Source organism: Molossus molossus, unplaced genomic scaffold (genome assembly GCF_014108415.1).
Source record: "Molossus molossus isolate mMolMol1 unplaced genomic scaffold, mMolMol1.p scaffold_m16_p_6, whole genome shotgun sequence".
NCBI classification, from domain to species: domain Eukaryota; kingdom Metazoa; phylum Chordata; class Mammalia; order Chiroptera; family Molossidae; genus Molossus; species Molossus molossus.
In genome coordinates this window covers 117,930,946-117,958,660 of record NW_023425399.1, presented here as the reverse complement: position 1 = coordinate 117,958,660, position 27,715 = coordinate 117,930,946, and the positions used below count along the sequence as shown (strand labels likewise).

General features: G+C 61.9%; 1 protein-coding gene across 1 annotated transcript; it reads right to left on the bottom strand.

Moving 5' to 3' along the window:
* Positions 1 to 592: 592 nt before the first annotated feature.
* Positions 593 to 26,026, bottom strand: CTDP1 (CTD phosphatase subunit 1). The gene is made up of 13 exons (XM_036245296.1): positions 25,722 to 26,026; positions 21,113 to 21,196; positions 20,553 to 20,646; positions 18,473 to 18,601; positions 16,160 to 16,310; positions 14,738 to 14,828; positions 12,922 to 13,088; positions 11,557 to 12,516; positions 11,141 to 11,282; positions 10,227 to 10,430; positions 5,796 to 5,958; positions 1,422 to 1,609; positions 593 to 1,049 (listed from the first exon to the last, which is right to left on the bottom strand). The coding sequence occupies exons 1-13, from the start codon at positions 26,024 to 26,026 to the stop codon at positions 911 to 913; spliced, it is 2,817 nt and encodes a 938-aa protein (XP_036101189.1). The 3' UTR covers positions 593 to 910.
* Positions 26,027 to 27,715: the final 1,689 nt, after the last annotated feature.

Sequence of the window (27,715 nt, the reverse complement as noted above, 5' to 3'; positions counted from 1 at the left end):
ATACCCATTAAAGATCAGCTTTCATGAACCTCCCCTGCCAGAGGCCCAGCGAAGAACAAAGCCCATCAGTTCCCAGGCCTGCGTTTCTCGGTCTGGGCTGCTGGGGTCCCCGAGCCGTCTGACAGCAGTCTGGGGGGGTCCACACGCTTCTGAGAACACCCAGTAACGGAGGGACCCACCGCCACAGGTGTGAGAACAAGCTCCCAGGCGGGGCGCGCACCCGGGGACCCCCCTTCCGTACGTGCTGCAGGCCGAGTCCTGCTCTATGAGCTCTGGGTGCCCCCGGGGAGGACAGGACAGGCCCACTCGCTGCTGCAATGCACGAGACAGGGAGCTTACAAAAAGGGTTTTTATTAAATGAAGGAAAGACCTGCTCGGGGGTCGGTATGAAATATACAAAACTTTACACCAGATCTCCGAGGGGCAGGCGCACACGGCCAGGCTGTGCCGGGACCGGGTTCTGGGCCGAGTCCAAGAACCCAGGTGTCACTCGGAAACGAGCCCGAGGGCCACGGGGGCCGTGGGCGCCCAGGCCTGCCCACACGTGAAGGCCGGCCTCTCAGAAACCCCGCACACCGGGCAGCCTCGGTGGAAAACCCAGGACGCCAGGTTCTCGCCGCGTCTCTGCGTCATGTCGGATCCCCGTCTTCACCCTGAATAAGATGCTGTGGAATCTAAGGAAAACCCTCCAAGCCCCTCCGCGTGGCAGGACCGAGCCGAGCCCCACAGATCTCCGGTGTGGCCCACGCTGCCCGTCACTGCTGTGGAACAAGCAGACTTCCCAGTACAACTTCTCAAAACACCATCTCTCCAAAGTGATGTTTCTGCATGTGGAGCTTCGCAGAATGTGCACGTGTTTCTGGACGGGGTGTCCTGGGGGAGCGATGTGTCCTCGCCTGGAGCCGTGAGGTCACATGAGGTCGAGCTCCGCCTCCAGCGCTGCCGCCATCTCGTCCGCCTCCGAGCTGCTCCCCTCCTCGTCCTCGCCGCTGGACCCCCTGCTGGACTCGCTGGCTGCGTCCTCGTCGCTCAGCCTCCTCTTGTGGCCCCTGGAAGAGAAGCGTCTGCCCTGAGAGGCTCCGCGCACCAGGGAGGCCCGACCAGGACCGCAGTGCGGCCCGTCCACTCCGCACGGCCAGGCCCTGCGCTCGAGGACGGGACAGGGCGGACCGCAGAGCCAAACAAGGCCGCATCCCTGCCACAGGAGGTCACGGGACCGTCATGACAGAGGAGCCGTTTCGGGTGGACACTGGACGCGCCCAACCCCAGAGAACCCCAAGGACAAGGACAGACAGCAGAGGACGCGCTGGCTCGAGAGGCGGGGGTGTGGCGGGCACGTCTGAGCAGACCCCACTCTCAGGACAGCACCGGCCTGGGCCCTATCCTGCCCGCCCAGGGCGCCTCCCCAGGGCCCCCCTCACCTGGGCCCCCGGGCCTCGGCTGCGCTCCTCTTGCTGGGTGACTTCGCCTGCAGCGAGAGCCCCCTGGGGGCTGCTGGGGCCTGGCGCTCCCCGGGCCGGGGGGCCGCCTCCCGCTCCGCCTCCTGCTCCTCCGGCTTCTTCCTCTCGCTGTCGCTGTCATCGCTGCCTTCCCCCAGGATGTCGTCCACCTGCCGGGCAGCAGTCGGTCCACGGTCCGCTCGCAGGACACGCGGGCCCCCCAGCATGCGCTCGACGCCCCTTCCCTGAGCCCCACTGCGTTCCGCACTCAGCTCGCTCGGACATGCCCAGGACGGGACGAGGCGCACGGGCCGCGCTGACCACCTGTCTGGTGGAGCCTGGGGTCACCTTGACCCTCGACTCTGTCAGGGACCCACGTCTACGCACTGACGAGCTTTATGGTGAACAATCAGGCGTCCAGACCGTGGAATCGGCGGCACCTGTGCCTGTTTTCCCCGCGACCCCAGGTCACCGTCCGTGGCCTGCCCAGTGAGGGTGGTGCGGACAGTCGCCGGACAGCAAGGCGGGCCCCCGAGCGGCACCAGCACCAGCACCGGCAGCGGGGAGAAGGGCCAGGACACAGGCCTCACGAGCCTCGCGCAGCTGGCTCACGGCTGCCGTCGCCCCGAAGGCTGGGTGGGGCTCAGCACAGAGCAGGCGAGGGCTCACCTCCCAGCTCGGCTCTGCTCTCAGTGCCGTTCACAGCACCCGGGAGTCACCGGGCTGATTCACTGCTGCACCTTAGGAAAGACCGTGAGCGTCCCCCAGTCCTTGAACCGGGAAGACGCGAGGTCAGGAGCAGACTCTGGCCAGTGCTCTGCTCCAGGGACGACTGGGACACGACCCTGGGCTCCCAAGCTGTGCCAAGTGACCACGGCGGCCCTGGTGACTATTTCTTTTGTTCTCTTTTTTTCAAATATTTTTAATTATTTTTTTAGCAAGAGGGAGGGAGAGGAAGAGAGGTAGAAACATCGATGAGAGAGAACATCAATTGGCCGCCTCCTGCACGCCCCACTGGGGATCAGGCCACAACCTGGGCACGTGCCCTGACCAGGAATCGAACTGGCGACTCTTGGTGCAGAGCCGACGCTCAGCCCGAGCCACACAGCCGGGCTGCTCCCTTTGCTCTGAGGGCCCAGGAACGTCTGTGAGACGTGGGAGCAGACACACCAAACAAAGCGCCCGAGATGGGCCAGGAAGCTAAACGAACCCCTGCGCAGAGAGCACCCAACAGAGCAGAGCAGCCGGGACCGGGGTCCGCCCAGCAGGCCGACCGCAGACGAGACAGCAGAGCCCGGGGCACAGACGTGCTCCTCAAGGCGGCTGCACAGCGGGGCTCCCCCAACCCCGCAGGCCCGACCCCACCCGTGCTGCTTGCTCGGGCTCCCCCGAGACGCTGGGCACTGGCCTTCCCAGACAGATGACGGTGCGTCTACCTTGATAAGCAAACCTATCAGAATAGTCTGTACATTTGCTTCAAAACACTCGCTGTCTTAGCTCTGCACCATGACTTTCCAAGAGAAAAGAAGGGATTGAAGGACCAGTCACTGTGAACCTGACCTGAGCACAGAGCAGCTCAGTCAGCACCAGAGCCCCCGCGCCCCTTGCCCCGCCTGCTGTTTGGAAGACGGGGTGTTGGCGCAGACAGACCAGACCACGGTGCCCGGTGACACCGCCCCTCGTCCTGCTCCACGCACCTCCCAGGGCCCCCTCGTACAGAACGGTCACTGTGCACTGTTCGAACACCAGGAATCTGTAGCGAACTATTTACAAATGTTTTAAAGATGCTAAAAGGCATTTTAAAATCTTAAAAAAATCTCGAATCAAGTATAAACACTGTTTTCCTGAATTAACCGCTCATCATCAACTGCTACGGAGACAGTCTCCACAACCCACTGAAATGCAGGATCACGGAGAGGCAACCAAGCGGGCCCCCGAGGTCGCCGCTGAGAAACAGAGAACACACGGGGACAGCAGGAGGCGGGGCCACCCGCACCCTCTGTCCAGCATCGTCCGTCTCAGGGCACCACACCTGCCCTCAGACCCGCCGTGCCCTGGTCCTAGCACTTTCCTGTCCCCACTGTTCCCGCTTCTGACAACCTGTGGAGAGGGACGTGGCAGAGAGTCACAGACTGGAAACCAGTTGAGACGAGGTGGAGAAGCCCTCAGCCCTGCTGACTGCGGGACACGGTGAGCGGGGCGGAGGGGGTGCGTGCACTGTCCCCGACTCTGGGATAGTGGTGAGCAGGATGGAGGGTACCCCGCTGTCAGCGCCGTGTGCCGGGGCTGCCAAAGGGGCAAACAGGCAAGTGAAGTAAATAAGAGCCTGACACTCTCCAACCCAAAGCCTCTCCCTGACTCAGCGCGTCAGGGGCCCGCGTGCTGTGCTGTCCAGTCTGCAACCGCTGCCCATGGCCGGGGAAAGAGAAAACCCTCCATCCAGAAAGGGGGACAGAGCCTGACAGAGCGCTGGCCATCCTGGGCACCCGCCACCCATGCAGGCGGGCGTCCTGCCCGCCCCCCCCCCCCCCCCCCCGTGTGCGGCTCGGCCACCGGCAGGCTCTCCCATCCTGAGCAGCACCTGGCTGTGGCCCTTTCACGTCTGCGTGAAGGCGGGGCCCTGACCTGTGTGTGGGTCAGAGCCAGAGGAAGAGACGCGGGCATCTGTTTCCACCATGGCCAGCAGCAGCCGCCAGGCGCGGGGGAAACACCAGCGAGGGCACCAGACGGCACCGGTGATGCGCTGCTCAGCACCAAGGGCACAGGCCCATGCCACCCTGGGTGGGGGGGGCCTCTCACCCCAACACCAGCCCCCCCCACAGCTGCCACCAGCCCGAGCAGATTCCTGGGTGTCCGGCCTCTGGGAAAGGACAGCTTCTCAGAGCCCACGAGGACGGAGGCCACAGAGATCGTGAGAAGAGCCACCCCTTGGGCGAAGGATCACAGACGCACCATGAACAATCCCAACCACAGACACAGCCGCAGCGAGGCTGAAGGGCGCGGCCTCCGCCTCCACCGGCCCGCAGCTGCGGGGAGACCCGCTCGTCTCCACGTCGTGAGGCAGCGGAAGACACGCCCCTCCCCTCAGAACACAGTGGCAGGTGGGAAGCAACCCTGCGAGGGCCCCGGTGCGCCGGCACCCCCAGCGCGGCTGTGCAGTGTGACGCGGTCGGCTGCACAGCCTCCGGTCCCCACGACCTCGAGAAGGCCAGGAGCCAACAGCCAGGGCAGAGGACGGGCTCTGTGCTCCCTGGGGGTCCAGATGTCTCCGGCCGCCAATCCTGCTCCCAAAGCCACGTCTAAAGAGTTACGGCCTTTACTTCTGTACGAAGGGCCAGGTCTCAGAGTGAGAGACATTTAACACTTTTATTTGATGCTGGAATTTCAGTCCCTCTGATATGAAACAGACGAGTCAGACTGTGGTCACTGCCTGATCGACCAGGCAGGGTCTGCGCAGGTCAGAGCGGGGAGGTCGCCGTGACGCCCGGGGAGGGCTGGGTGTCCAGGAGGGGAGCAGCGGAGCCCCAGGTGTCCTCCCCTCCCAGCCCCCCAGGTGGAAGGAAGGGGCACCCCAGGTCTGGGATCAGAGATGGACAAGTAATGTTGAGAAAATTCTTTTAGAAGAAACGTTTTAAAAAAACAAAAACAGTTCGTGTCCTGACTAAATGTTTCAGAGGCAGGTGAGGGAAACAGCCGGCTGAGGTTCTGGTAGGCTCTGCGCGGAGCAGACCGTCTAGTTTCCTGCTGTTGCTGAAAACACAGAGTCTGCTACCCCCTCTGCGCTGTCCCAGCCCAGGGAGACCAGTGCCGTGTGCACAGCGCGTCTGCCGGGCGGGGCCTGGGGGCACCAAGTGCTGCGCTCACCTGGGACACGTGTGGTCTCTACATGGGCCCTCACGTCAGCCCAAGAGCAGTGCCGCGCTGACAACCTCCACAGACCCCATGGCCGTGACCTCCCCAAGGGGCTGGCCCACGACAGGAAGTGAGGGGCATAAGGGCCAGGGGAGGACCTATGGCCACGTGGGACCACGGACAGGCTGACATGAGTGTTTCTGCGAGTTTTAAGGACAAACCAGAGACAGACTGTGTGACGGCACGGCTGTGTGGCAGCATCCCTGGCCCCCACCTGCTCAACGCCAGGAGCACCCCTTATCAATGACAACCCCAGATGCTGTCTGGTGCCCTGGGGGGGGGGGTAGGGCCCATCAGCAGGATCACAGGCCCAAGTGTGTGCTCGTGGCCAATGCTGTGACAGAGACACCCCTTGGCACTGTTGCCCACGTCCTCCCAAGAATCAAGGCTGGTCCCAGACCTCGGGCAGGACGCAGGGTCCCAGTGGGCGGGCTGAGGGCTCACCTCTTTGTCCATGCTCTCCAAGTCCTCCTTGCACAGGGTGTACAGCGGCATGGCCTCGGACATGCTGGGCTGTCGCTTCCTTCTCGAAGGCCCGGGCTGCTCCCCACCGGGGCGATCGGGCAGCTCCTCCCCAAGCATCTGCTGCTGGTGCGGTTGAACAGCTCTGCAAGGACAGTTCAGGTCCCGCGTGAGGAAGGCAGTGTGAGCTCCCTTTCCAGCACCGAGTCAGGTTCGGACTGGGGACAGGTGCACACGCGTGCACACACGCGTGCACACACACACGCACACACACAGCATTCTCACTGTGGCACACGCTGCCTTGCCCGCTCACTGGCTCGAGTCTGTGCCGGGCTCCTGCTATGGAGGCCGACACTGCTGGGCTTGACTCATGTTAGAACAAAGGGCAGACAGGAAGAGTGAAGAGGAAAATTCCTTAGAAAGCAGCAGGAAGTGCTATCTATCCTCAAAGGAAGGTCGCGCGAGCCAGAGTCCTTCTGTGAGAACAACCCGGACGGTGAAGCTGGGGAGCAGGGAGGGGCACCGAGTCTGTGCCCGACGCCGAGCTCAACCACTAGGTGCTGATGTGACAAACCCACCAGCAAAGATCGAGGCTCTGCCCCAGAGCCAGCCACGCTCGTGCCCGACGGCTGCACCCCGCCCCAGTGCTGCCCCCTCTGCACCCCGACCGGCACATCTCAGCACGTTACGGACACTCAGTTCTCAGGGCCTCCAGGGAGACGGGCTCCGGGCACAGAACAGGCCACGCTGCCCTTCCCGGGGCGAGGAGGGGCTCCCACTCCCACAGGAACCAGGTGGGCACCGGGCACGAGAACCAGCAGGAGCCAAGTGCTGGCGAGCGCCCGACGGGCACGGGGGATGCGCCTGGGGCCTGGCAGGCACGTGTGGACAGGCGCACGGACACACAGCTGCCCGGGCACAGTGTGAATCGGGTACACAGGGCAGGGCTCTAGGCTCCAACGAGCAGGCAACACCCCCTGTGCTGCTGAGACTGGGGGCCGACCTGCAGCGCAGGCCAGGTGCACAACAGCTCGGCCCCGTCCTGCACGTCCCCGGGCCCGGGTCCTGGGCCTTTCAGACTGGGTGCAGGACAGGAACCCCCCTCTTCTTACACAGACCGGCCCTTTGTCAACTCTGGAGGCAGAACGGTCACCCAGCTGCGCAGCACTGACCGCACCAGTGGGGAGACCAGCAGAGCGCAACCCACTCTGACAGACGCCCCAGGCCCCTCGGATGCCGTCGGCCAGACTGCAACATGCCGGTTCCAGTGCCAACCTCACGCTGACTGTGGTTTAACGAATTAGGCTGGTGGAAAGCACACTTCCGCGTTCAGAACAAAAGTTTCACCAGAAGTAAACTCATCAGGACAAATGGCAGCCAGGGCTCGTTCCCCTGCGGAACCACTGCTGCCGGCTCCCCGCATCACACAGGCAGAGGCCCCGCAGCTGCCCGCCTGCCCACGGGGTCCTGGGCCCCTCGCAGCGAGGCAGACTCGCCCGGAGACCACCGCACCTACGTCTAAACACCCCAAGGTTTGAGACACTGCTCAGTTCCTCACACCAGAGCCCTCGGTCCACCTGGCCGCCCTTCCGCAGCAGCACAGGGAGGGCAGGCCTGGCCCCGCACACGGCGCGGCCCGGGGCCAACACTGCGCCAAGAACCCTGTGCTCCTTGCGCCAGCTCAGCGCGGAGCCCTTCCCACCACCTGACTCCAGGTCACACGCGCAGGGGCCGCCCAGCAGGACCCGGACCAGGGTGCAGTGCAGGGTCTGGGCCCCGCCCACGACGGGCCTGCTTCACCCCAGCGCAGAGCGAGCTGAGACCCAGTGGTGCTTTCGGGTGGTCTGCACTGGGACTGGAGTCGCTGGACAGCGCACAGCTGACCCTCCGCAGCAGCAGACACCTGCTCCTCTTCCCAGCCGAGGCCGGGAGGCTGCAGACTCGGGGCGCAGGCACTGATCTGGTGTCCCACAGAGGGGACTCGAGTCACCCTGGGTTCTGGTATCTACAGGGTCCTGAACCAATTCCCCAGTGGATGCCTGGGGACAACGTAAGATTTTGGGGAGCAGCCTAAGTAATATGTGGGTTCTGACTGCACTTGGTTGGCATCCCCGACCCATGTTGTTCAAGGGTCAACGGTGTGAACACTGAACGGCTAAGTGCACACAGACGACAGGACAACTTCCTGAACAGCGAACGCTCTGGCATCACGGCCACGGCACCTCCCCTCAGACGCGGCTCCTCGTGGGCCCTTCCCCTCAGGCCCCGCAGCTCCGATATCTGCCAGGTGGGCTTCATCCCCACCTCACAGACCACCACCCCATGGTGCACAGGGTCCCCACTGGCACCACCACCCGGCTGCGCTCAGGGGCTCAGCCATTGGGCTCCGGCTGCCCATCACGACAGCGGCCAAATCCACACGGAGGTCACTCCTCCCCGTTCTTGTGAAAGTGCAGAGACATCAGGATGCATCAGGACTTCCTGGGGGCACGCAGCCCCCGACCTGGGGCTCCCCTGCCACTGGCTGCCTCTTGGGAAGCCTCTGGGGTGCAGCCCCTTCTCGCCCATCCGACGTGAGGCTCTGAGGTGGCCGCAGTGTCCCGTCCCAGGGCAAAGCAGAGCCAGGAACACAAAGCCACGGTGAAGCCAGCACACCAGGCGGGCTCCTCTCAATGGGGAACCTCAGAGGTGAGGATGGCCTCACCTCGAAGAAGGCTCAGCGATACCCCCCCGTGTGGCAGCAGAGACAGGGCCCGGCCCAGCCCCGGAAAGTCAGGCACCTCCGAGCCTGACAAGAAACCACCGCACTCTGAACCGCTGGGGGACAGAACCCAGAGCTGGAGACCAGACGCCACTTCCTGCGGGAGGGCCTGGCGGGACCTGTGCTGAGGCAGGAGCCTCCCGTCTGAATCCACGTCTTCCACGCACGAGGGTGAGTCCACCGTGGGCTTCAGCGGACCTTCCACCAGTTGCTCTGGCCACACGACGGCCACCCTGCGTGCTGAGGAAAGGGTGCACTTCACACACCTTCCCCCGACGGGGTCGGTCACCTTACAAGTTCTGCAGGGAGTGGAGCAGACAAAACCGCAGTGAGCAACGTTTCAAGGAAGGGCTCAGAGTGAACGCCACACGCCGTGAACTGTGAGCCGTGAACACTGACCACGGAGACAGACACCAGTACTCCACGTGCCCACCTCCTTCGTTTCAACGGCAGCACCGACGACAGAACGCTCTTCTAACAATGCGCGCTTCCCGGAAGGGACAAGGTGAACACTCACAAAATCCCAGCAAGGAAGAAGGGTGAGTCAAGGCTACAGAGGAGCCTGCTGACGTGAGGCCCCGGTGGGGGATCAGCCTGGCCCCATGACAGCTGCCACCGCCGCCCGCACCTGCTGGTGGGACCCCGAGTCCCAGCACCCTGGCCAACAACCGACACCGTGCATCCCGGGTGCGACCTTCTCCCGGGCACGGCTGTGCTGCGAGGCTGCAGGAGCGTGGGCAGCAAGAGTCAAAGGTGACTCCTTAAGTGGTGGAGTGAGCTAGTGATGATGCTTCTAGTTACAACCAGCCAACCAACCACCAAAAAGCCCAACGCAAACCGCTCACCCTAGGCTGCCTGCCTGCCCCACCTGGGCCCGCAGCAGGGCCAGTGGACACCTCACCTGGCCAGTGGGGTGACTCTGAGGCGTCCCTGTGGCCGGGACACAGGAACACACTGCCCATCTGGGCCACCCCAGCTCCCCAGCTTAGAGCAAGAGGCAGCTGCTCGGACCCAGCGCCCCCAGGAGAGGGGGACACAGTGCAGGGGCCACACGTCACTGGGGAACTTCACCTGCTCTCTGAAACACAGCCTGCAGACTCGTGTCATCTCAGAGGCTCTGTACGTAGTGGGTGTGGTCCTCAACCTCAGACTGGGAGGACCCAGGCAGTAAGAGGAAGTGCAGGGCACCCCCATGAGACTCGCTGCCCCTCAGGAAGCACTGGGGCTGGTCCACTCGGGTGTCTCTGCCCCATCCTGCCCCTGGGCTGAGTGGAAGTAGGCAGGTGGCCAGGGAGGCCGTGCTGCTGAGCTGAGGCCTAGCTGCCCTCCCCTCATGACAACTCTCCACCCTGTGACCAGGCCTGGAGAGCGTGGAGGCCAGGTCAGCGTGAGATGGCTCGAGGAGGTGCAGAGCCAGGGTGCGTGGCCCAGTGCACGTCGGCTGACAGGTGGACCAAGGGTTTGTCTGGGACTTGGCACAGGACAGAGACGCTGAGGCCGATGTGGAGGGCAGGTGCTGCCACGCCGGCCGGCGGAACCCTCAGCCAGGCAGCCAAGTCCCACTCAGAGCTGACACAGCCCAGCCCATGCCAGCCCCCAGCCCACCCGAGGGAGCCGGCCGGCAGCTTGCTCCGTGGCGCCGGGAGACATACCTGAAGGAGGAGCGCTCGGTGTGGACCTGCAGGGAGCCCGGGGGCCCGGGGCCGGCAGCGCCCTTCCGGATGAGCTTGCCGGTGCTGGCATCGTAGATCCGGACATCAGGGCCGGGCTGGGCCTTGGGGTGTACGGGTGTCGGATGGAACAAGGTAGCTGGAAGCGCACCCTGCCTGTCGGGGAACGCTGCGGGGCCGTCCTCCCTGCGGGGAAAACAGGCTGTGAGGAGGTGCTGGGACTGACGGGGGGATGGGGACACCCCTCAAGGCCCAAGAACTGAGGTCAGCATCTGACGCCCAGAGCCTGTGCAGGCGGAGACGGACATGACTCTTCTTAGATCGCCGGGCACAGCTCTGGGCCGTCTGCCCTCAGACTCTGGGCAGAAGGTGCGCCCGCCGGACCTCAGCCCAGAGAACACATTTGCTGTTTCCCTCACGTCGGTCCCAGGACTTCCCCCTAAATACATCCTTCAACCTCTAAAGAACAGGAAGCGTTTGTCAAGTCTTTCTGAGAACATGAACAAGACAAGCAGACGCTCTCCTGGATCCCTCACCACGGCCTGGCCCCTCCCACACTGGACTCCGCAGCAGCTGCGCGACTCATGCCCGTCCCGTCCCAGGGAAGGCACACGGCACCCCAGGCCCACCGCTGACAGCCGTCCCGTCCCAGGGAAGGCACACGGCACCCCAGGCCCACCGCTGACAGCCGTCCCGTCCCAGGAAACACCTGCTCCTTCCCTGGGCGTAACGCTCACCAGTCCCAGGCTGCCTGGCACGGCACAGCCTGGAGCAGTGGTGGGGCAGCCTGGGCATGTGGGGGGGTGCTCTGAGGAACCCTCGGACAGCACATCGAGATGCCGTGTGGGCCAGGGGTGGGCTCTTCCGGAGGTGACGGGCCGACCGGGGCAGCTTACCTCTGCGCTTTGCCGTAGTCCTCGCTCAGCGGGAAGAGCTGCTCCTCCACCCTGTCCCACCGCTCCAGGCAGCTCCACAGCCAGTCGGGGTTCACCACGTGCAGCCCTCCGCACGCCTGGGCCTGCCGGACCTTCTCTGTGCCTGCAACGAGGGGAGCAAGGCCTGCTGTCCAGGGGCCCAGCACGGAGCAGGGCCCTCGCCAGGACACGCCCACCTGCTGCAGAGGCCGATGGGCAGACCCAGAAAGTCCAGTTAGGGCTTCACCACTGTGTCACTACCAGGAAGACACTTCTGAAAGTCCCAGAGACGGGGCTGGTTACGGAAAGCAACCATAGGGGCCACAGACGCCATCCGCCTCGGGAGCCCCGCGGTGCCCCTGCCCCACCCCAGGGGAGGCCCCAGGGAGGCCACGTACCTGCCTTCGCGGCAATCAGGTGGGTGGCCCGGTCAGGGGCGTCGGGGTCTAACACCAGCTGGGTGAGGATCTTGGCTCCGAGGGCTGTGGCGTGGTAATGCTCCCGGGTCTTTTCCACCGGAAAATTGGTGGGGTACAGCCCACTGAATATTATGGCCACGTCTGCCAGCACTCGGCTCTTGAGCTCAGGAACGATCTTCCGTATGTCAGGGGCCTCCTGGGTCTCCCCGCGGAGGTAGCGGTCGTACCTGGCGTAGTAGTCGGAGTGCACACGGGCGAGGATCTCCTCCAGGTGCACCAGGTGGTCGTCACTGTCATCATCCTCCTCCTCAGCCTCCTCCTCCTCCACGCTCTGGTCCAGGGACTCGCCCACCGTGATGCCCGACTGCTCGCTGTTCTGGGACTCCGTCTCCGCCTCCTTCTTGTCGGCAGAACCGCCCGCCAGCCCACAGAGGCTGTCTCGCTCGCCCTCCTCCTGCAGGTCTGATTGGACGCCAGGCACGGGCTCCGCGCAGTGATTCGTCCCTGCGGACTTCTCCCCTCCTGGGCCAGGGGGCCCGCCCTGTGGCAGGCCTCTCCCAGGGTCCCGAGCAGCCTTAGACTTTCTCTGGCCCCTCTTCTCCCCGCTCTCTCCACCAGAGCTGGAGGAGGACCGACCCTCCGACTCACTGCTGCTCTCGCTGTCACTGGACAAGTCAAAGTCCAGGTCGCTGCCTGACGCACCCTGAGGCGGCCGCTGTTCTGCCGAGGTCTGACCCTGCTGCTGAGCACACGCTGGGGGATCTCTCCCATCCGCCGGGGGCGCACGGGCGGCAGGCAGGGCCCAGTCCCCGTTCAGCTCCCTCGCGGGCTTCCCAAGGCCGTTACTCTGCTCGACCCCAGGAACCGGCCTTCCCTCCTCGGGGTCCTTGACGGACAAAGCGTGATCTGCGATGTCAGCACCTTTGGGAGGATGATTCACTGTGCATGCACAGGAAGGAGAGGTTAACATGGTTTCCAAGAAGCGGGGGACACAGGACGCACCCGCCACACGGCCCCAGACAGACATCGAGCCGCCTCTGCAGGGGTGCCCCGGTCCCACCTTCTCCCGGCCCAGACCTCTAGGTCCTAGTCTAGTGGCTGCAGTTAACTGGACACCTCACACATTTCACTTAATCCTACTCAGTCAGGAAAATGTCCAGATCAGTACTATTGAAAACCCCACTGACACCAAGCCTCACACGTTTAGCGTAACAAACCCAAGAGCCTCTGTGACACTGAAATAGCAGCGGCAGCAGAGTGAGCCTTGGATCTGGAGGCGTCACAGACGGGAGAGGCAGGAGACAGCGAGGTGGACACTGGGAGGACCCGAAGGACGCTGCCCACCTTTCTTCCTCGCCAGAGACTCCCGGGACCCAGGGGGAGCATTGATGTCCCCTGTGCCCTGGAAGTAGACGTATTTCTTTACGGTGATCAGATTGGGGGCGAACTTCCAGACATCTTCTCGGTCGTCAATAATGCAGACCATTGAGTCTCCACAAGGAAAGAGATTTCTGGAAGTAAAAACGTAGCAGAACTAGTAGCACATTTTACAAAGAATCACCACCTACCAGACTAACGTGAAACAGGTGCGAACTACATGGAAGGCTTTTGTGTAGCTCACATTTAAACTGTTTCCAGAGAAAGTAACACTAAGATAGGTTCAGTTTTCTCCACTGTCTCTGCTGCTTCTCAAAGCAGGGCCAGCGCCCTCCACGGACCAGAGAGCAAAGGGAATGCTCCCGGACCAGCGTGAATCAGCGCCACGTCCTCGGACAAGTCCATATATAGACACAGGCCACCCGCCTCGGGCCAGTCTGCTCACACCTGCTCCCGCACACGAGGGTTTCAGAGAGAGGGGTGGGCAGGCCTTGCTCGACCTCAGCTGTTCAATATAAACAAGCATTCCCTGCAGTTCCCAAAAAGTGACTTGTATTCCCTAAAGCTACTATTACGTAGGGGTGAACAGAAACGTTAACAAGGGCCCAAAGGCCCCCCGGGTGCAGGCATGCTCTGTTCCCTCCAACGGTCTGGTTAGACTCCCCTCTGCCCCGCCTGAGATGCAGGGCTGCTCCTGCCGTTACAATCTAAACGACTGCTTCCCCCCGTCCGCTAGGATCAGACACAAGCCCAGCAGAGATCCTGCCTCTGTTCAAGTTCTCTAGCTGCCAATGATACAGACTATACCTCCCAGAAAAAAAGTCTACGTGTCCAAAACCAGTGTTATTTTCTGAGTCTGTTTTAGAGAAGCAAGATGTCAAGGTAGCTGAACTATCTTGGACCTCGGTGGCTGCTGCCTTCGGCACGTTGATTCCAGATGGGGACGGCCTGTGTCCCCTGGGGAGCAGGACGGGGTGGCTGCCCCTGAGGCAGACATGCGCTCACCTCCTCAGTCCTCACCCATCTGCTCACGCTGAGCTGAGCAAACACGAGGTCTCTTTCCCAAACCAGTACTTTCAGGATTTCTCCTTGGTACACGCTGACCTGGGCAGGTCTCTGTCGTGGGGACACCCCACATCTGAGCACAAAACGTTAGACGAGGGCGGCTGACACCAACCAAGAGGCCACTGAAGCTACAGCCGTTACCAGCTCCTGCCCAGTCTCGTTCGGAGGCAGCACCCCGAGAACAAGCTCTGCCTGACCCGGCAGAGATGGGGAAACTGCCCGGACAAAGACGACGCCCCTGAGGACACAAGAGCCCGTGGTTGGGGGACGACGCTGTCGCAGAGGCAGGAGGGCAGGACAGGAAGGGTGTGTGGTGACGGGGGGGGGGGGGGGGGCAGCGAAGGGCAGATGGATAAGTGACCTGGGACCTCTAACACCCTTAGCTCCCGAGCAACATGGACCTGCAACGCCAATACCTTCTTTAAACTCATGACTCGGCGGACAGCCTGCCTTGCCCTCGGGGAAGCTCCGAATGCTTCCCACCCACACGTCACCTGCATTCCTGTGCCACCCCACCCTGCTCTCAGCACCCTCTCCCCCACACCCTGTCCTCCTAGGCTCCCACCACGGCCTGGACGTCATGGAGAGGCAGGAGGAAGGCATCTGGTCAGACGACAGCGGCAGAGACGAGAGAACAGACGGCCACTGCTCTGAGCTCCCAGCACCCTCATGGTGGGGACTGACCGTGAGCCGCATGATGGACGCCACCGGGACGTACCTCAGGTTCCCCGTTTTAGAAAATGGGTCAATGCACTCGTCCCTCGACAATATTCGGTGAGAAAAAAGCTTCTTCTCGGGGTCTAAAAAGCCTTTGGAAAGAAAACAGGACAGAGGTCAGGTGCGTCCAAGGCGCACGCAGGCTCCACCGCGCACGGCGGTCTGTCTCCTCAGGATCAGACGGTGTCACACGCTGGCATCAAACACTTTCCCTTCCCAGGTAAGAGGGTCACTGCTTACGGTCCCTCTTATTTAACGTGTGTGTGAGGGCACCGTTCACGAAACATTCACGGAATTTATAGGACCTGGATCTGCAGGAGCAGAGAACACAGGTGCACCCAGCTCAACGTCAGCCCCAGGAAGCTGAGCCACACCGACAGGTCCCGGACAGGGCTGGGCCTGGCTCTGCTGCTGGCCGGCTGCAGCCTGTCACTGGGACAGCAGAGGGCTGAACTGGACACCTCAGAGTTTAAACTCACCCTGACAACGCACCCCATGTTTTCTGAAGACCGTTTTAGATGGACCCGGCATCGCCACACAGCGTGGAAACCGTGTAGTCCCTGGACATGGGTCCCCGCCCACGGTGGCCACTGTCTGCAGACTGGCCTCCCAGCAAAGCCTGCCTACCCCTGACCCCCGCCCCAGAGCCTCTGAAATCACAGTGACACATGCGGGGGCACCCCCCCAAATGAACAAGCCGTCTGTGCACCTCAGAGCCCCCAGGCTGCCCACGTGCACCACCACGGGGGGCCTGCCACTCCCACAGGGTTACATTCTCTGGATCACCTCTCAGACACTTCGTTAGCAGAAGACACTTGTTCTTGTAGAAGAAACATATTGTTTTAACTATATAACAAATGTGTAAGTGCAATGTAAGCACTGAAGCTACTCAATAGTAAATCTAAAACTTATTAGAACTATTGGCGCCTCTGCAATAAAATAAGTGAGAAATCCTAACAAAATATTTTTATCCCGATTAAACTAAAAAACACATTCTGTGAAAACGGTGAATTTCAGAATTAAAAGCTGATAGAGGAGCTACAAACGACATCGCGGTTGAAAACTACAACCTGGTGTCAGAATGAACGCCTGGGCCTCCGGTTGTCATCTGTGAGCAAGGAAGGGGCCTGGACCGCCCGCCAGCTACGAAGGACTGCATGGCACAGACGCCGCGCCCCACCTGGCCTGGCACCTGCCCCCGCCCCACCTCTGAAGGCTCAGCGCTCTCAAAGCTCTGCCGCGAGGTCCTGTGAGCCCAGCTTCCTCCCCAGTCCTCTCCGAGGGAGGGCGAGGTGGGGCCTTGGCCCCGTCCTGGCCCACGCGGCTCAGTGGTCAGAGGATCAACGTGTCTCACAGACGTCCCCTGGGGAGGACACAGAAGAGAAGCAGGCGCCGGCGGGGCCCAGCAGAGCCGCTCGCTCACCTGCGATCGTGTGCGCGTACAGCCGGCTGCCGAAGGTGAAGACGTGCAGCTCGTACAGCCGGGCGACCTTCTCCAGGAAGTCCCTGCAGTGCGGGCGCAGCCGGGTGTGCAGCATGGGCTCGCCCCGGCCCAGCTGGAAGTGCAGGATGCCCTGCAAAGGGAGAGGCCGTCAGGAGGGCCCGCGGGCCGCGCTCCACTGCGGAGGGTCCAGGCGGCGCACGTGCTCTCCTCACACTGCGTGAGCTCGGCCCCTCTGCCACTGCCCACGGCAACACCCATGACAACCACGTAACCGCCTACGAAAGCACAGCGACCCCCTATGCTGACAGCCCAGGGCAATGGAGGTAGCCCCTGCTACAGGCACAGACGCCCCCAGACAAACACCCAGCGACCACGACAAACTGCAACCGAGGTACGTGCCCTCGGCCAGAATCAAACCCATGACTCTTTGGTCTGCAGGCTGATGCTCTAACCACTGAGCAAAACCAGCTGGGTCTTCTTCCTTTTTAAAAAAAGTTATTAAAATTTTTTGTTAGCCCTGGCCGGTTTGGCTCAGCGGTTGGAGCGTCCGCCTGCGGTACAGGGTCCCGCTAAGGGCATGTACCTCGGTTGCAGTTTGTCCCCGGCCCTGGTTGGTCGTGCGGGTAGCAGCCACTCGATGTGTCCCTTCACGTCCATGTTTCTCTCTCTCTCTCTCTCTCTCTCTCTCTCTCTCCCTCTCCCTCTCCCTCTCCCTCTCTCTCCCTCCTGCTCTATCTGAACAAAAAATGGAAAAATGTCCTCGGGTGAGGATAAAAAAAAATAACATAAAATAAAATAAAATTTTTTGTTAATCCTCACCTGAGGATATTTTCCCATTCATTTTTAGACAGAATAGAAGGGAGTAGGAGGGAGAGATACACACACACAGACATCGACATAAGAGAGACGCATTGATTGGTTGCCTTCAGCATAACCCGGCCAGGGGTCAAACCTGCGACCCAGGTACATGCCCTTGATGGGGAATCAAACCCGAGAACCTCTGGTCTGAGGGCCAGCGCTCTATCTACTGAGCAAGCCAGCCAGTGCTCACGGAATATTTTTAACTTATAAACAATCACAAAAGTTGAAACAGCATTCTAACCCACCGCAGATGGGTGAAATTAGTAACACCAACCTGCCTATACACAATTAACATGCAAACAAGCTCTGTCTCCTTAGGAAGTAAAGGCTGATCCTTCTACTCCCGTTTCTCATTAATTTCCTCAGTAAACAAGCTCTGAACAGCTGCGCAGGAGGGTAGACGGCCTCAGGCTCGGTTACCTTTCCCAGCCCTAAGCCAGCAAAGCCCTGTGATCAGGCCGCTGTCAGAAGTCAGGAGTGGAAATCCTATGAACAGCTTCCACCCACTCAACAGTTAAATGGCCCATGAACTGCAATAAACATTCTTCACACACAAGCTCAGATCTGAGAAGTTAACAATTAAAGACGTCTTTCTGGTCGCCAGCAGAGTCCCAGGCCAGCGGCAGCGTGAGTGGGCTGCGTGGGCACAGACCTGTCATCACTCTGTCTCCCAGCCCAGCAGAGGGGGGGCGTGGGCAGGGCGGGGCAGAGCGCAGCAGAGGGCTGGCCACACAGAAGCCAGGGCACCTTCGCCTTCCAGACCACGCCAGCGGAGAGCCGGCACGTCACAGCTAGTTCGAGCCGTCTCGTAAAGCCTGACTTCAAAGGCACAGTAAACCCGCGTGCCAGCCTGGCCCAGTCCCCATGAAGGACACCTTCCCGCGGCGCTGTCCTAATCAGTCCGGTGAGCTCTGTGGACACAAAGACCCGAGTGCGAGCAGAGGCCACAAAGACAGACGCTGAGGCCTCCGGAAGCAGCGGCAGCAGGAGCTGACACCGGCCTGGACAGCCACCTGCAGCTGGCAGAGCCTTCTGAGGGTCCAGAAATCCAGCTTCTCGGCTCCACACCGAGCACAAAGTTGAAGCAGCATTCCACCCTCAATGCCTTCTCTCTGTCCGTCCCTGGAGACTCGTGCAGGGTTCCGGCCAGCCCACTGCAGCCCAGGCCCACCTGCACTGCCCCCAGCACTGCTGACACTCCCGGAGGGCACACGAATCCGCTCACCTTCCCTAACATAGCCCCTCTGTCCAATGCACGGCGTGCCCGGGCCTTCCAGGTGTCTGCACCCTCAGCCCCTCACTAACGCTGGCACCCAGCGGGTTCTGTGACGAGGCCGAGTGTGCGCTACGGCGACCTGACAGGACCAGGCAGGTGACCTGCCCGTGGTGTGCACAGGCCCACGGAGGAGTTGCGGGAGCTGCCGCCCTCACCTTGGTCGACATCTGCGGGCACTGCTGCTCGGTGGTGTGGATCAGGGTCTGGTCCAAGTCCACCATGAGCACCAGCTTCCTGTTGCGATGCAGTCGGTGCTGGTCTTCCCTCCCCAGCTGCTCGGCTTGCTGATGTTGAAATGAGAAGGAAACAGGACAATGTGAATATCTGGATCCAAAACAAAATTTGGTTTTGTTAAGGAAAACAAAGGGACGCTGAGCGTGGTTGTGCTCACTGTCCTGAACTCCCACCAGCGGACCACTGCTGCTCAGACCACGCGGGCCGCAGGCGGCTCCCTGTGCTGCAGCCGCGTGTGAGCGCCACTGTGGGCACTCGGCCTCGAGCTCCTCCTCTGCCACTTCGCCCAGGCGTAACCTGCGCTGGGAACCTCCCTTCTGCCAAGGGCCACCTGGACACTCATATCATTCGCAGGCCACACCAAACCATCAGCTTAGAAATCAGCTTCTCTGTCTATCTGGCTAATCTGGTGAGTGTGTGATGTCAGCTGTATCGAGTTCTGGGGCCTCATAGAGCCATAGGCTGGATGGCCCGGTGTAAACCATGAAAAGGGAGATAAAAGAAAGTGTCAATCGGGTCATGTCCGGCTACTGCGGCTCAGTGGTTGAGTGTTGACCCTGCACCAAGAGGTCACTGGTTCGATTCCCAGACAGGGCACATGACCAGGTTGTGGGCCCGATCCCCAGTGGGGGGCGTGCAGGAGGCAGCCAGTCGATGTTCTCTCTCATTGATGTTTCTATCTCTCTCTCCTTCTCACTTTCTCTCTGTCTAAAATCAATAAAGAAAAAAGAAGAAGAGAGTGGTCATCCCTGTAGGAATTCACTGGGATGCTGTGGAGAAACCCAATGCAGGGAGTGCAGGACAGACAGGAAAGTGGGAGGCAGGCGGGGACATGGGGGCGGGGACACGAGCGAGGCAGCAGGGGAGTGGGATGCACCTCGGGCACCCGCTGCTCAGTGCTGGACCCCGCTTTGGGAAAGACCCAGGTGGGTCCCAGAGACGCACGGCGCAGATACTGCCCTCGCGGGCCAGTGGAGACACTGCTCCCGGAAGGGCCTGGTCTTCCCACGCTGGGCCGACGGAGGCACTGCCACGGGCCGTGACAGGCTTTGGGCCTGTGTGACCACCCTCCTCACAGCAGGACACTCAGTTACCAGCAAGCACCCAGCCCTCAAGAGGCAGCACAGAATTCCACTGTCTGATCCCGAAAGGACTCAGGCAACAGTGGCTGTGTGATGGCACGAACAATGGGGAACACTTTCTTCCCTTTTTATTCTCCAGCTCCCCAGTTTTGTCACACACACACGTATTTACATTTGTTTAAAGTTCAGTTATTCAGAAAAACCTAAGTTATGTACCTAATATCTTGTCTTTCTCACAAAAAAATAAAGCTGATACTACTCGAGCACGAACCCAGTAGAATCGTTAACAACGTGCCACCCACTCTCCAGTGCACAGGAGCAGCTCCGAGCCGGCTCCACAGCTGCGCTTACAAAGCCCTGACCGGCTGCCTGCGCTGCCCTGGCAACGCCCACGCACCCCATGGACCCGGACCGAGACAGCACAGGTGTCGAGGACTCTGGGAACACACGAAGGACAGATGTGGTGAGCCCCAGCTCCCATTCTACGCAGGCCCTGGGCGTGGCACATGCAGGTCCCCAGGAGCTCAGCAGCCTCTTCCCGGCCCCTGTGCCCATGTCTGCTCTGCCGGGACCTCTGATGCCCTCACCCCACAGCTCGCCTCCTGCTCGGCCACCTGTCCTGGGGCGGCTGCTCTCGGACTTCAGCCCCGGCACGCAGCCTCCCCAACCAGACCGCTGCTCAGAGCGTGCGCACCAGCCCCGTGCTCACCTGTCCACTCCCCCCCGCCAGGACCAGGATCTGGGGTCCAGAGCCACAGCCCTGGAACAAGCAGCCAGCCGCCTCCCAGGCAGAGTCACTTGGGAGAGACAAACGCAGCTACCACCAGCTTCGTCTTCCAGCGGTCACTCCAGAGACAGCGTGACAGCAGCCCTGCAGCCCTCCAGCCCTCTGCCCGCCCGGGGTCTGGGCAGCACTCACCTCCGAGCTCACCATCAGCTCCGGGACGCTGTGCACCATGGACACGGTGGCGGTGGACAGAGGCACCTGCTGCCCCCCGTTCTGGCTCTGCAGCCTGCGGAGGGGAGAAGGCTGTGAGGTGACCGCCTCTGGCCGTGACCAGCAGGGCAAGCACGTCTGCTGCCACTGTGGTCAACGTGCTGTGGGCAACTGCCGGACACCCTCCCCTCGAACACGGGGCACTGGCCAGCAGGCCCAGACGCTCACAGCCTGGACACACTGAGGCCACGTGCCAGGCCCTCACACACAGTGGGGCGAGCGCTGGCCCGGGCTCGAGGTGGGGTCCTTGGTGCTGGGAGCGCACGGCGCCTCAGGATGGCGCTCCAGCAGCAGGAGGGAGGTGCGGTCTGCTCGGCTGGGGTCAGAAACGCTTCTCAACCCACCAGTGCTCCCCGCCCACAGCCGGTGACCAGGAGCATTGACCCTCGTCCGGTCGGGTTCCCAGCGCCAGTGCCTCACCCTTCACCTCGCACCCAGGGTGCCCAGCACGAGAGGCCAGCGTCCGGCCGGGCGGTACTCACTGGGTCAGGTCCTGGCCGCACTCGGCGCACAAGCCTTTCATGACGACTGGGTGGCTGCATCCTTCCACTCGGACCAGAACCGCTCTGGACATGGCAGAGAGCAGAATTAGAAGGGGCAGGGGGCTCCGGCTCTCAGCACCTCCACAGAGCGCCCAGTGGGCGGAAACCAGGTCACCGCCCCCCGGGCCCGCTCCTGCGTGCAAGGGAGGAAGAGCCGTTTCCTCAGAAGCCACAGGTCAGGTGCAGGGACTGAGCATGTCCTGTCGGAGGGGAGACGTGGGCAACACGAAAACCACCTCAGATGAACCTTACAGTCCTGATAAAGGATTTACAAAACCTAAAATCTCGTCACTCCAAGGAACAGCAGCAACAAGCAACGAACGAGGCCTTGTCCACAGCCCAGTGTGGAGAAGCTGCAAAGCATCTGCATTTCTTCTTTTTTAAATCCTCACACGAGGATATTTCCCATTTATTTTCAGGCAGAGTGGGAGGGAGAGGGAGAAACATCGATGTCAGAGAGATACATCAATTGGTCGCCTCCTGTACAATCTCGACCGGGACTGGGACCGAACCAAAACCAAGGTACATGCCCATGACAGGAATCGAACCCGAGACTCTTTGGTCTGCAGGCCAACGCTCTAACCACTGAGCACTGGCCAGGGTTGCACCTGACTTCTAACAGACCACTGCAACAGTTCCAGTTTCTGGAAACAAAGAAATCGCTATTTTCTTCATGTGGGTGGGTCTAGGGCAAGGGCCTCCTGTCCCAGGTCCGCGGCCTCCAACCCCAGCGCCGCTTTGTCCCCATCAGCCCCCCTCTGCCTGGAGTGTGCTTTTACCTGCCATTAACACCCTTCAAACCTCTTCTGAAAAATCTCCCTCAATTTCCCACATGACCAGCCAACCCCTGCACTGGACCCCTCACAGGGACCCTCCCCCAAGGAGCCTGGCCCTGGCTCGCTGCCCGCCCCTCAGGGTGGGCGGAGAAGCCCACAGCAGCAGAGCCGGCGCTGTCACCGAGCGAGCAGCCCAGAGCAGGGCCAGCCGGCAGGGGCCACCTGGGCCCAGGGAGCAGGGCAGAAAAGACACAGGGTGAGAGGCAAGGCCAGCAGGTTCTCCTGGGAACCAGCAAGTGAGGGGCAGGGGCGCCGGCAGGAAGGCACAGCTGGATGCAGCCAGGAGGTGGATGGGCCCAGGGCATCGCCACCAACAAGGAAACAGACAACGAGGGCCTCTGGGGGCCCCAACCATTAGAGATGGGCAGAAAAAGGAACGGCAATTAGATAAAAGATCAGCGCCACAAAGGGGGCACAGCCAGGCCCCAACAGACCTCACGGAAGGGACACCTTGAGAAAGAGCCCGTGTTACATGCCAAGAGGAACCAGGTGGGGCTAAAATGCAGCACGTCTGGACAAGGGAGATGTCCACGTCTCGACTGGGGGGTGGCTTCCAAGGCCATCGAATTTGTCGATCGAGAGCGGCTGTGTCCTTTAGAAAGGCCCTCTGCATAACACTGCAGCAGGACAAGAGGAGGGCCCAGGCTGCTCCCAGGGGACTCATGTCGGCAGCCCTCCAGGTGCCCTCTCTTCTTCCCCCCACACCTAGCCCCTCCACAGACAGCCCTGGCCCTAACCAGCTTCTAACTTGTCCACTGTGGTCAAGGGAACCCACACATATGCACACAGGAAGGTCACCTTCTTGTCACTCTGTAGACCCCTGGGACCTCACTGTATCACTCCATGGCCACCGTGACCCAACGATGTGCCCAGCTGATGACTTGCCCCCAAACACTGCTGGAGGTCCCCCTGGCACTGAGCTCCCTCCACTTGGACCACCCCTGCCTCACCCTTCTGTGTAACAGCTCTCCCCCAACCCCCCACCAAGTATCCCCCACACCCAGAGCTGTTCCTCCTCCCCAAGGTCTCTCAGTTCCCACCGCCTTGGGTGACACACGGCACACCCTCCTGCCATGCTGTAACTTAGGGTCCAAGGGGCACCAATTCCTTGAGAGCAAGGAGGCACTGGCCCTGCCTTGTTTCTGAGTCCTGGGCAGAGACCCGCCTGCCAGCAGGCACCTGATCTGGGCACGCACACGGCCTATCGGCTGCGGACGCTCCAGGCTACACAGCCTGAGCCTGCACCTCTCTCAAGTCTCTCGCGCTGACTAGCACTGACTACGTTAAAGCCTCGTCATCTCCTGTTTTCCTTACTTCACAGGGAGGGTCAGGGCTCCAGGGGCCACGGCATCTGGAGACATCTCTGCTAGTTGTAACTCAGGAGCTGGCTACTGGGATCCAGAAGGTAGGGGGCCGGGGGTGCTGCGAAGCCCCTAACCATGCACAGGGCACCCACAGCACACAGAGATGAGTGTCAGCTTGGAGCCTTCCCTGAGCTACATGCATCCGCGCCCTCAACGCCCCAGAGGCACCCATCCCCAAGAGGACAACAGTCAATGACAGCCACAGAATGTCCACGGGGAGGCCCCTGCTCGCGAAAGATACACAGGACAGCTCCACTCGCCTCCACAGACCTGAAGAGAGCAGTCAACGCTGAACACCGGGCCGCACAAACCTGAGTGCGTGCAAAGCCAAAAGACCTCCTAGTAACGCCACGCATGTGGTCAGCCGCAAGCCAGGCGTCAGGAAGAGCATGGTGCAGAATGCACCAATCAAGCCCATCCTCATGACATTTTAACTCGACTTCTGTTCTCCTTGTCGTGTGACCTTCTGTCCACCCACAAGTGTTTTAATCTAAACTCCACATTCACAAGTGTTAAGTAAAACATTTCTGTATATTAAGTTAAACCTGAGGTCTCCAACCTGAACCCACCCAGCAGTCTTGTCGCGTGTCCCCTCACATTTTGCGAGGCTGTGAGAGCTGGTGCCTGAACACAATTTGTGTCAGAAAATAGGGCCGTGCTCTGACTGATGGGGCCTTGTCAGAGCAGCCAAACTGAAGGGCTCCCAAGACAAACAACAGTGACAGCCCACTGAGGCCGGTAAGAGCCCGAGTCCTCACCGACAGGTCGGTGCTTCACACAGAAGCCCGTATTCCTCAGTTCCTAGAATGACTTATTGCTGGAAATGACCACTGATGTGGTCAGCCTCCAACTGCTGGTGACCGCGGTGACAGGGACAACTCGGCCAGATGAGCCTGCCTCTGCACCGCACGCACTCTCTCTGGAGAGAGCTCAGTAACAAGTCACTGCATGAGATACCCCAAGACCCCGGAGACCAAAAGTACAAAGGAGAAATGTCTCTGCGGGGAACCTGTCCTCAAGACCAGGTGCTGGGCTGACTGGTCAGGCAATGCACTGGGTTACTGATTCCAGACCAGCGGGTGTCACCAGAGCACAGCACTGCAGTTTCTCAGTAGCTGTGACCAGTCACTGATCTGTCTGGGCCTTGGTGACCCTCTCTGTACAGAGGAACAGAGTGGCACAGAGAATAGCTCTTCCCTTTAGGGGTGTTCTACACCATGAAGCACCAGCATTGAGCACCTCTATCACGCACAGGCTGGCAGGTTTCAGGCTCACTGGTGCCCTAGAGAAGGCCAGGTGAGGTGTGACTTCGAAGTAGTGATGACAGCATGAAACAGTGTGTCACACAGACAACAGTGAGCGCCCCCCCCATGGAAACCTGGCAGTGGGCTCTGGTGGTGAGCGACATGGTGAGGCACCCCACCTGCATTCAGTGGGCAGGCGTGGGCGCCTGAGCTGAAGGCGAAAGACATGGACTCCATCTCCAAAGGAAGAGAATGGAGAGTGGACACTGGCTAAGGCTCCGGGGGCTGGGATAAAGGAAGGGCTTATCTTATCCTGTCCTCATCCTCACCTTACAAGGGGCACAGCTCAGCACCAATGCAAGTCCCAGGGGGAGGGAAGGAGACCAGAGTGAGCAGCACCACCAGAAGGGAGGCAGGAGTGGACAAGAAGCCAACTGAGTGCGGGGGATACACTGTGGCCCCCAAAGGGAAGCTGTACACCAACCACTCCAGCAGAAGGCAGGAAAGCTCACTTGCCCCGTCCTTCTGTTCCCGACAATGAGAACATCCACGAGCCGTGTGCACACGCACACCTGTGCTCACTGCAACGCGACCTCAAAAGCACACAAACCACACACCAAGTTCACACACCTCAATAGAGAAAAACATTCCCTTAATGAGGTTAACACTAAGGACACGCAGCTGAGCCAATCCTGGCAGGAGGTACTACTCCCCGCGCCCAGCTGCACCTCCTTCCTGAAGTATGATGCAGAACCGCACCAGCTTTTACAACCGCGTTCCACAAAGTTTACGAGGATCTCAAGTGCGCACCCCTAAGAGTTTACGGCGCGATGACAAGAGTGGGGCGCGCTGATTCGTCCTGGACTCGCCGTCGCCCCGAGTTCTCCTAACTTACAAGTGCGGCGTCTTGGAAACAGCACCTACCTATTGCAGAAGAGGGGGGAACACAAGCGATTTCTAAAGAGCAATCACCAGTATGGTTGCCCCGCAGCCTTAGAAAGGCACGCAGACGGGGCGGGGGTCCTACCCGGCAAATTCCCGCCGGCGCAGCCCCTGGACCCTCCCCCGGCCCAGGACACCGCCCGGCCCCGCCGGCCTCACTCACCCGGGAGCCACCACCTGGCCCGGCTGTGCGCACAGCTCCCGCACGACGCCGGCGCGCTCCGACCTCAGCCTGCGCTCGGCGCGCACGCAGCTCCCGGAGCCCGCGCGGGCAGGGGCGGGCCCGGCGGGCTGCGCGGAGGCGGTGGCCTCACACACGGCCAGCACCGAGCCGATGCGCACGGTCTCGCCCGCCGCCACCCTCCACTGGAGCAGGCGTAGCGGCCCGGGACCCGGGCAGCGCACCTCCGCCACGGCCGCCGGCGGGGTGCCTTCGGCGGGAACGCGGGCGGCGGGCGGCGCCTCCATCGCGGCCGGCGGGGTGGCTGCGGAGATGCGGCGGGGGGCGCTCAGGGCCCGGCGCCCATCGCGGGCGGGCGAGCGACCCCGGCCCAGGCGGCGGCGGCGGCGGCTGCGCTGCGATTCCCACTCCTGCACCGGCTTCCACCCGCCGCCCGGGTCCGCGCCGACTTCCGGGACAGCGCGTGACGTCACGTTACGCCACGTGCGTGCGCCAGGGGGCCCGCGTGTAAACACAAGCCCACGCGGGGTCCGAGAGGCGCTGCCTAAGCCACGGGTACCCGAGGCGCCCAGGTTCAAGCCCGTGGGGTGGCCCCGGCGGGAACAATGTTGCTACTCCGGGCTTGCTCTGGGGACAGCGATCCCAGCATGCCGCGCGCCGCTGTCCCACAGGCACGTTGGCGCGCTGAGGCGCGGTGGGTCTTTAAACCATGAGTCCCGGCATGCACTGCGCGCGGCCTGATCGCGGATCCCCATAAGGCATTGCGAGTCCCAGCATGCAACGCGGGCTGCCGACCTTACCGTTCTCTCACGCGCTAAGGCGGGCGTCGTGAGAACTACGAGTCCCGGCATGCAACGCGGGCCGCCGTCCTACCGTCCCCTCGCGCGCTAAGGCGGGCGCCCTGAGAACTACGAGTCCCGGCATGCAACGCGGGCCGTCGTCCTACCGTCCCCTCGCGCGCTAAGGCGGGCGCCCTGAGAACTACGAGTCCCGGCATGCAACTCGAGCCACGGAGCCGTCGTCCCAGCTCGCCGGTGCGCGGTCGGAGGTCAGAGGGAGGCGGGCCCCACGTCGCCCCGCAGAGTGTGTTTGGGGTGTCAGGAGCCGCCCGCCCACGCGCCCGACGCCCAGGAACGTGCTTCCTCAGGCTCAGCGGCTCGTGCCCAGTGCCGGCAGCCGCGGAAGCCTCGAGAGCCGTTGCGCAGGGGCCGCCCCGCCACGAGCCGCTCGGGACTCGCTGCGGCCGGAGCTCCCGGGCCCCGAGGGCCGGGCGGGGGCGGCTCCGTCGGGGCGGCGTGAGCCGAGTGGCTCGTCCGCCCCGCAGGGGGACCTCCCGCCGCAGGCCCGTCCTCGCGTGCGATGTGCTTACTGACCCGCGCCGCTGCCCCGCCTCGGCCCGGCCCCCGCCTGCAGGAAGACGTGCCTGGGGCTCTGACCCCGGGGCCGGCGCGAGCGGCCCGAGGCGCTGGGCTGTGTGAAAAGCGACTGTCTGCGTGGCCCGGGCTGCACGATCCCGACCGCATGAGTTGGGGGCGGGCCCTGAGCGACAGGCGTTCTGCCCACGGGTCGAGACCCCTCGTAGGCACTGGGTGTCCCGAGAAGCTGTGAGCAGACGCCTGTGCCTCAGGATGCTGGCAGCTGAGGGCTGAGCGCCCACAGGTCACCGCGTAGGTGGCGGGGACAGCTTCGGGGTGTTGGCCCTCGTTGGGCAGGTTAGTGCTCCTGGGAGAAGACAGACACTGAGAAAGGAAACGGGGGCCGCCCTGGGAGGGAAGCAGCGAGTGCCCCCGCAGTACGGTCAGCCCTTGGGGGAGTAGGGCCAGTGCAGCACATCCCTGGGACCCTGGGGACAGTGCAAGTGACAGTGAGTGAGGGAGCATCTGTGGGGGAAGGTGCTGCACACGGGTGGGCAGCGAGCGGGACTTGTCAGTGTGCCCGGTGCCGTGGGGAGTTCAGGTTAGATCAGGGGGGCTTTC

Coding starts and splice junctions, on each gene's coding strand:
- CTDP1 (XM_036245296.1), bottom strand. CDS start 26,026: ATGGAGGCGCCGCCCGCCGCCCGCGTTCCCGCCGAAGGCACCCCGCCG. Junction 12,517..12,921: donor GTCTCTGGCGAGGAAGAAAG/GTGGGCAGCGTC, acceptor GTGCATGCACAG/TGAATCATCCTCCCAAAGGT. Junction 10,431..11,140: donor GACTACGGCAAAGCGCAGAG/GTAAGCTGCCCC, acceptor TTTTCCCCGCAG/GGAGGACGGCCCCGCAGCGT.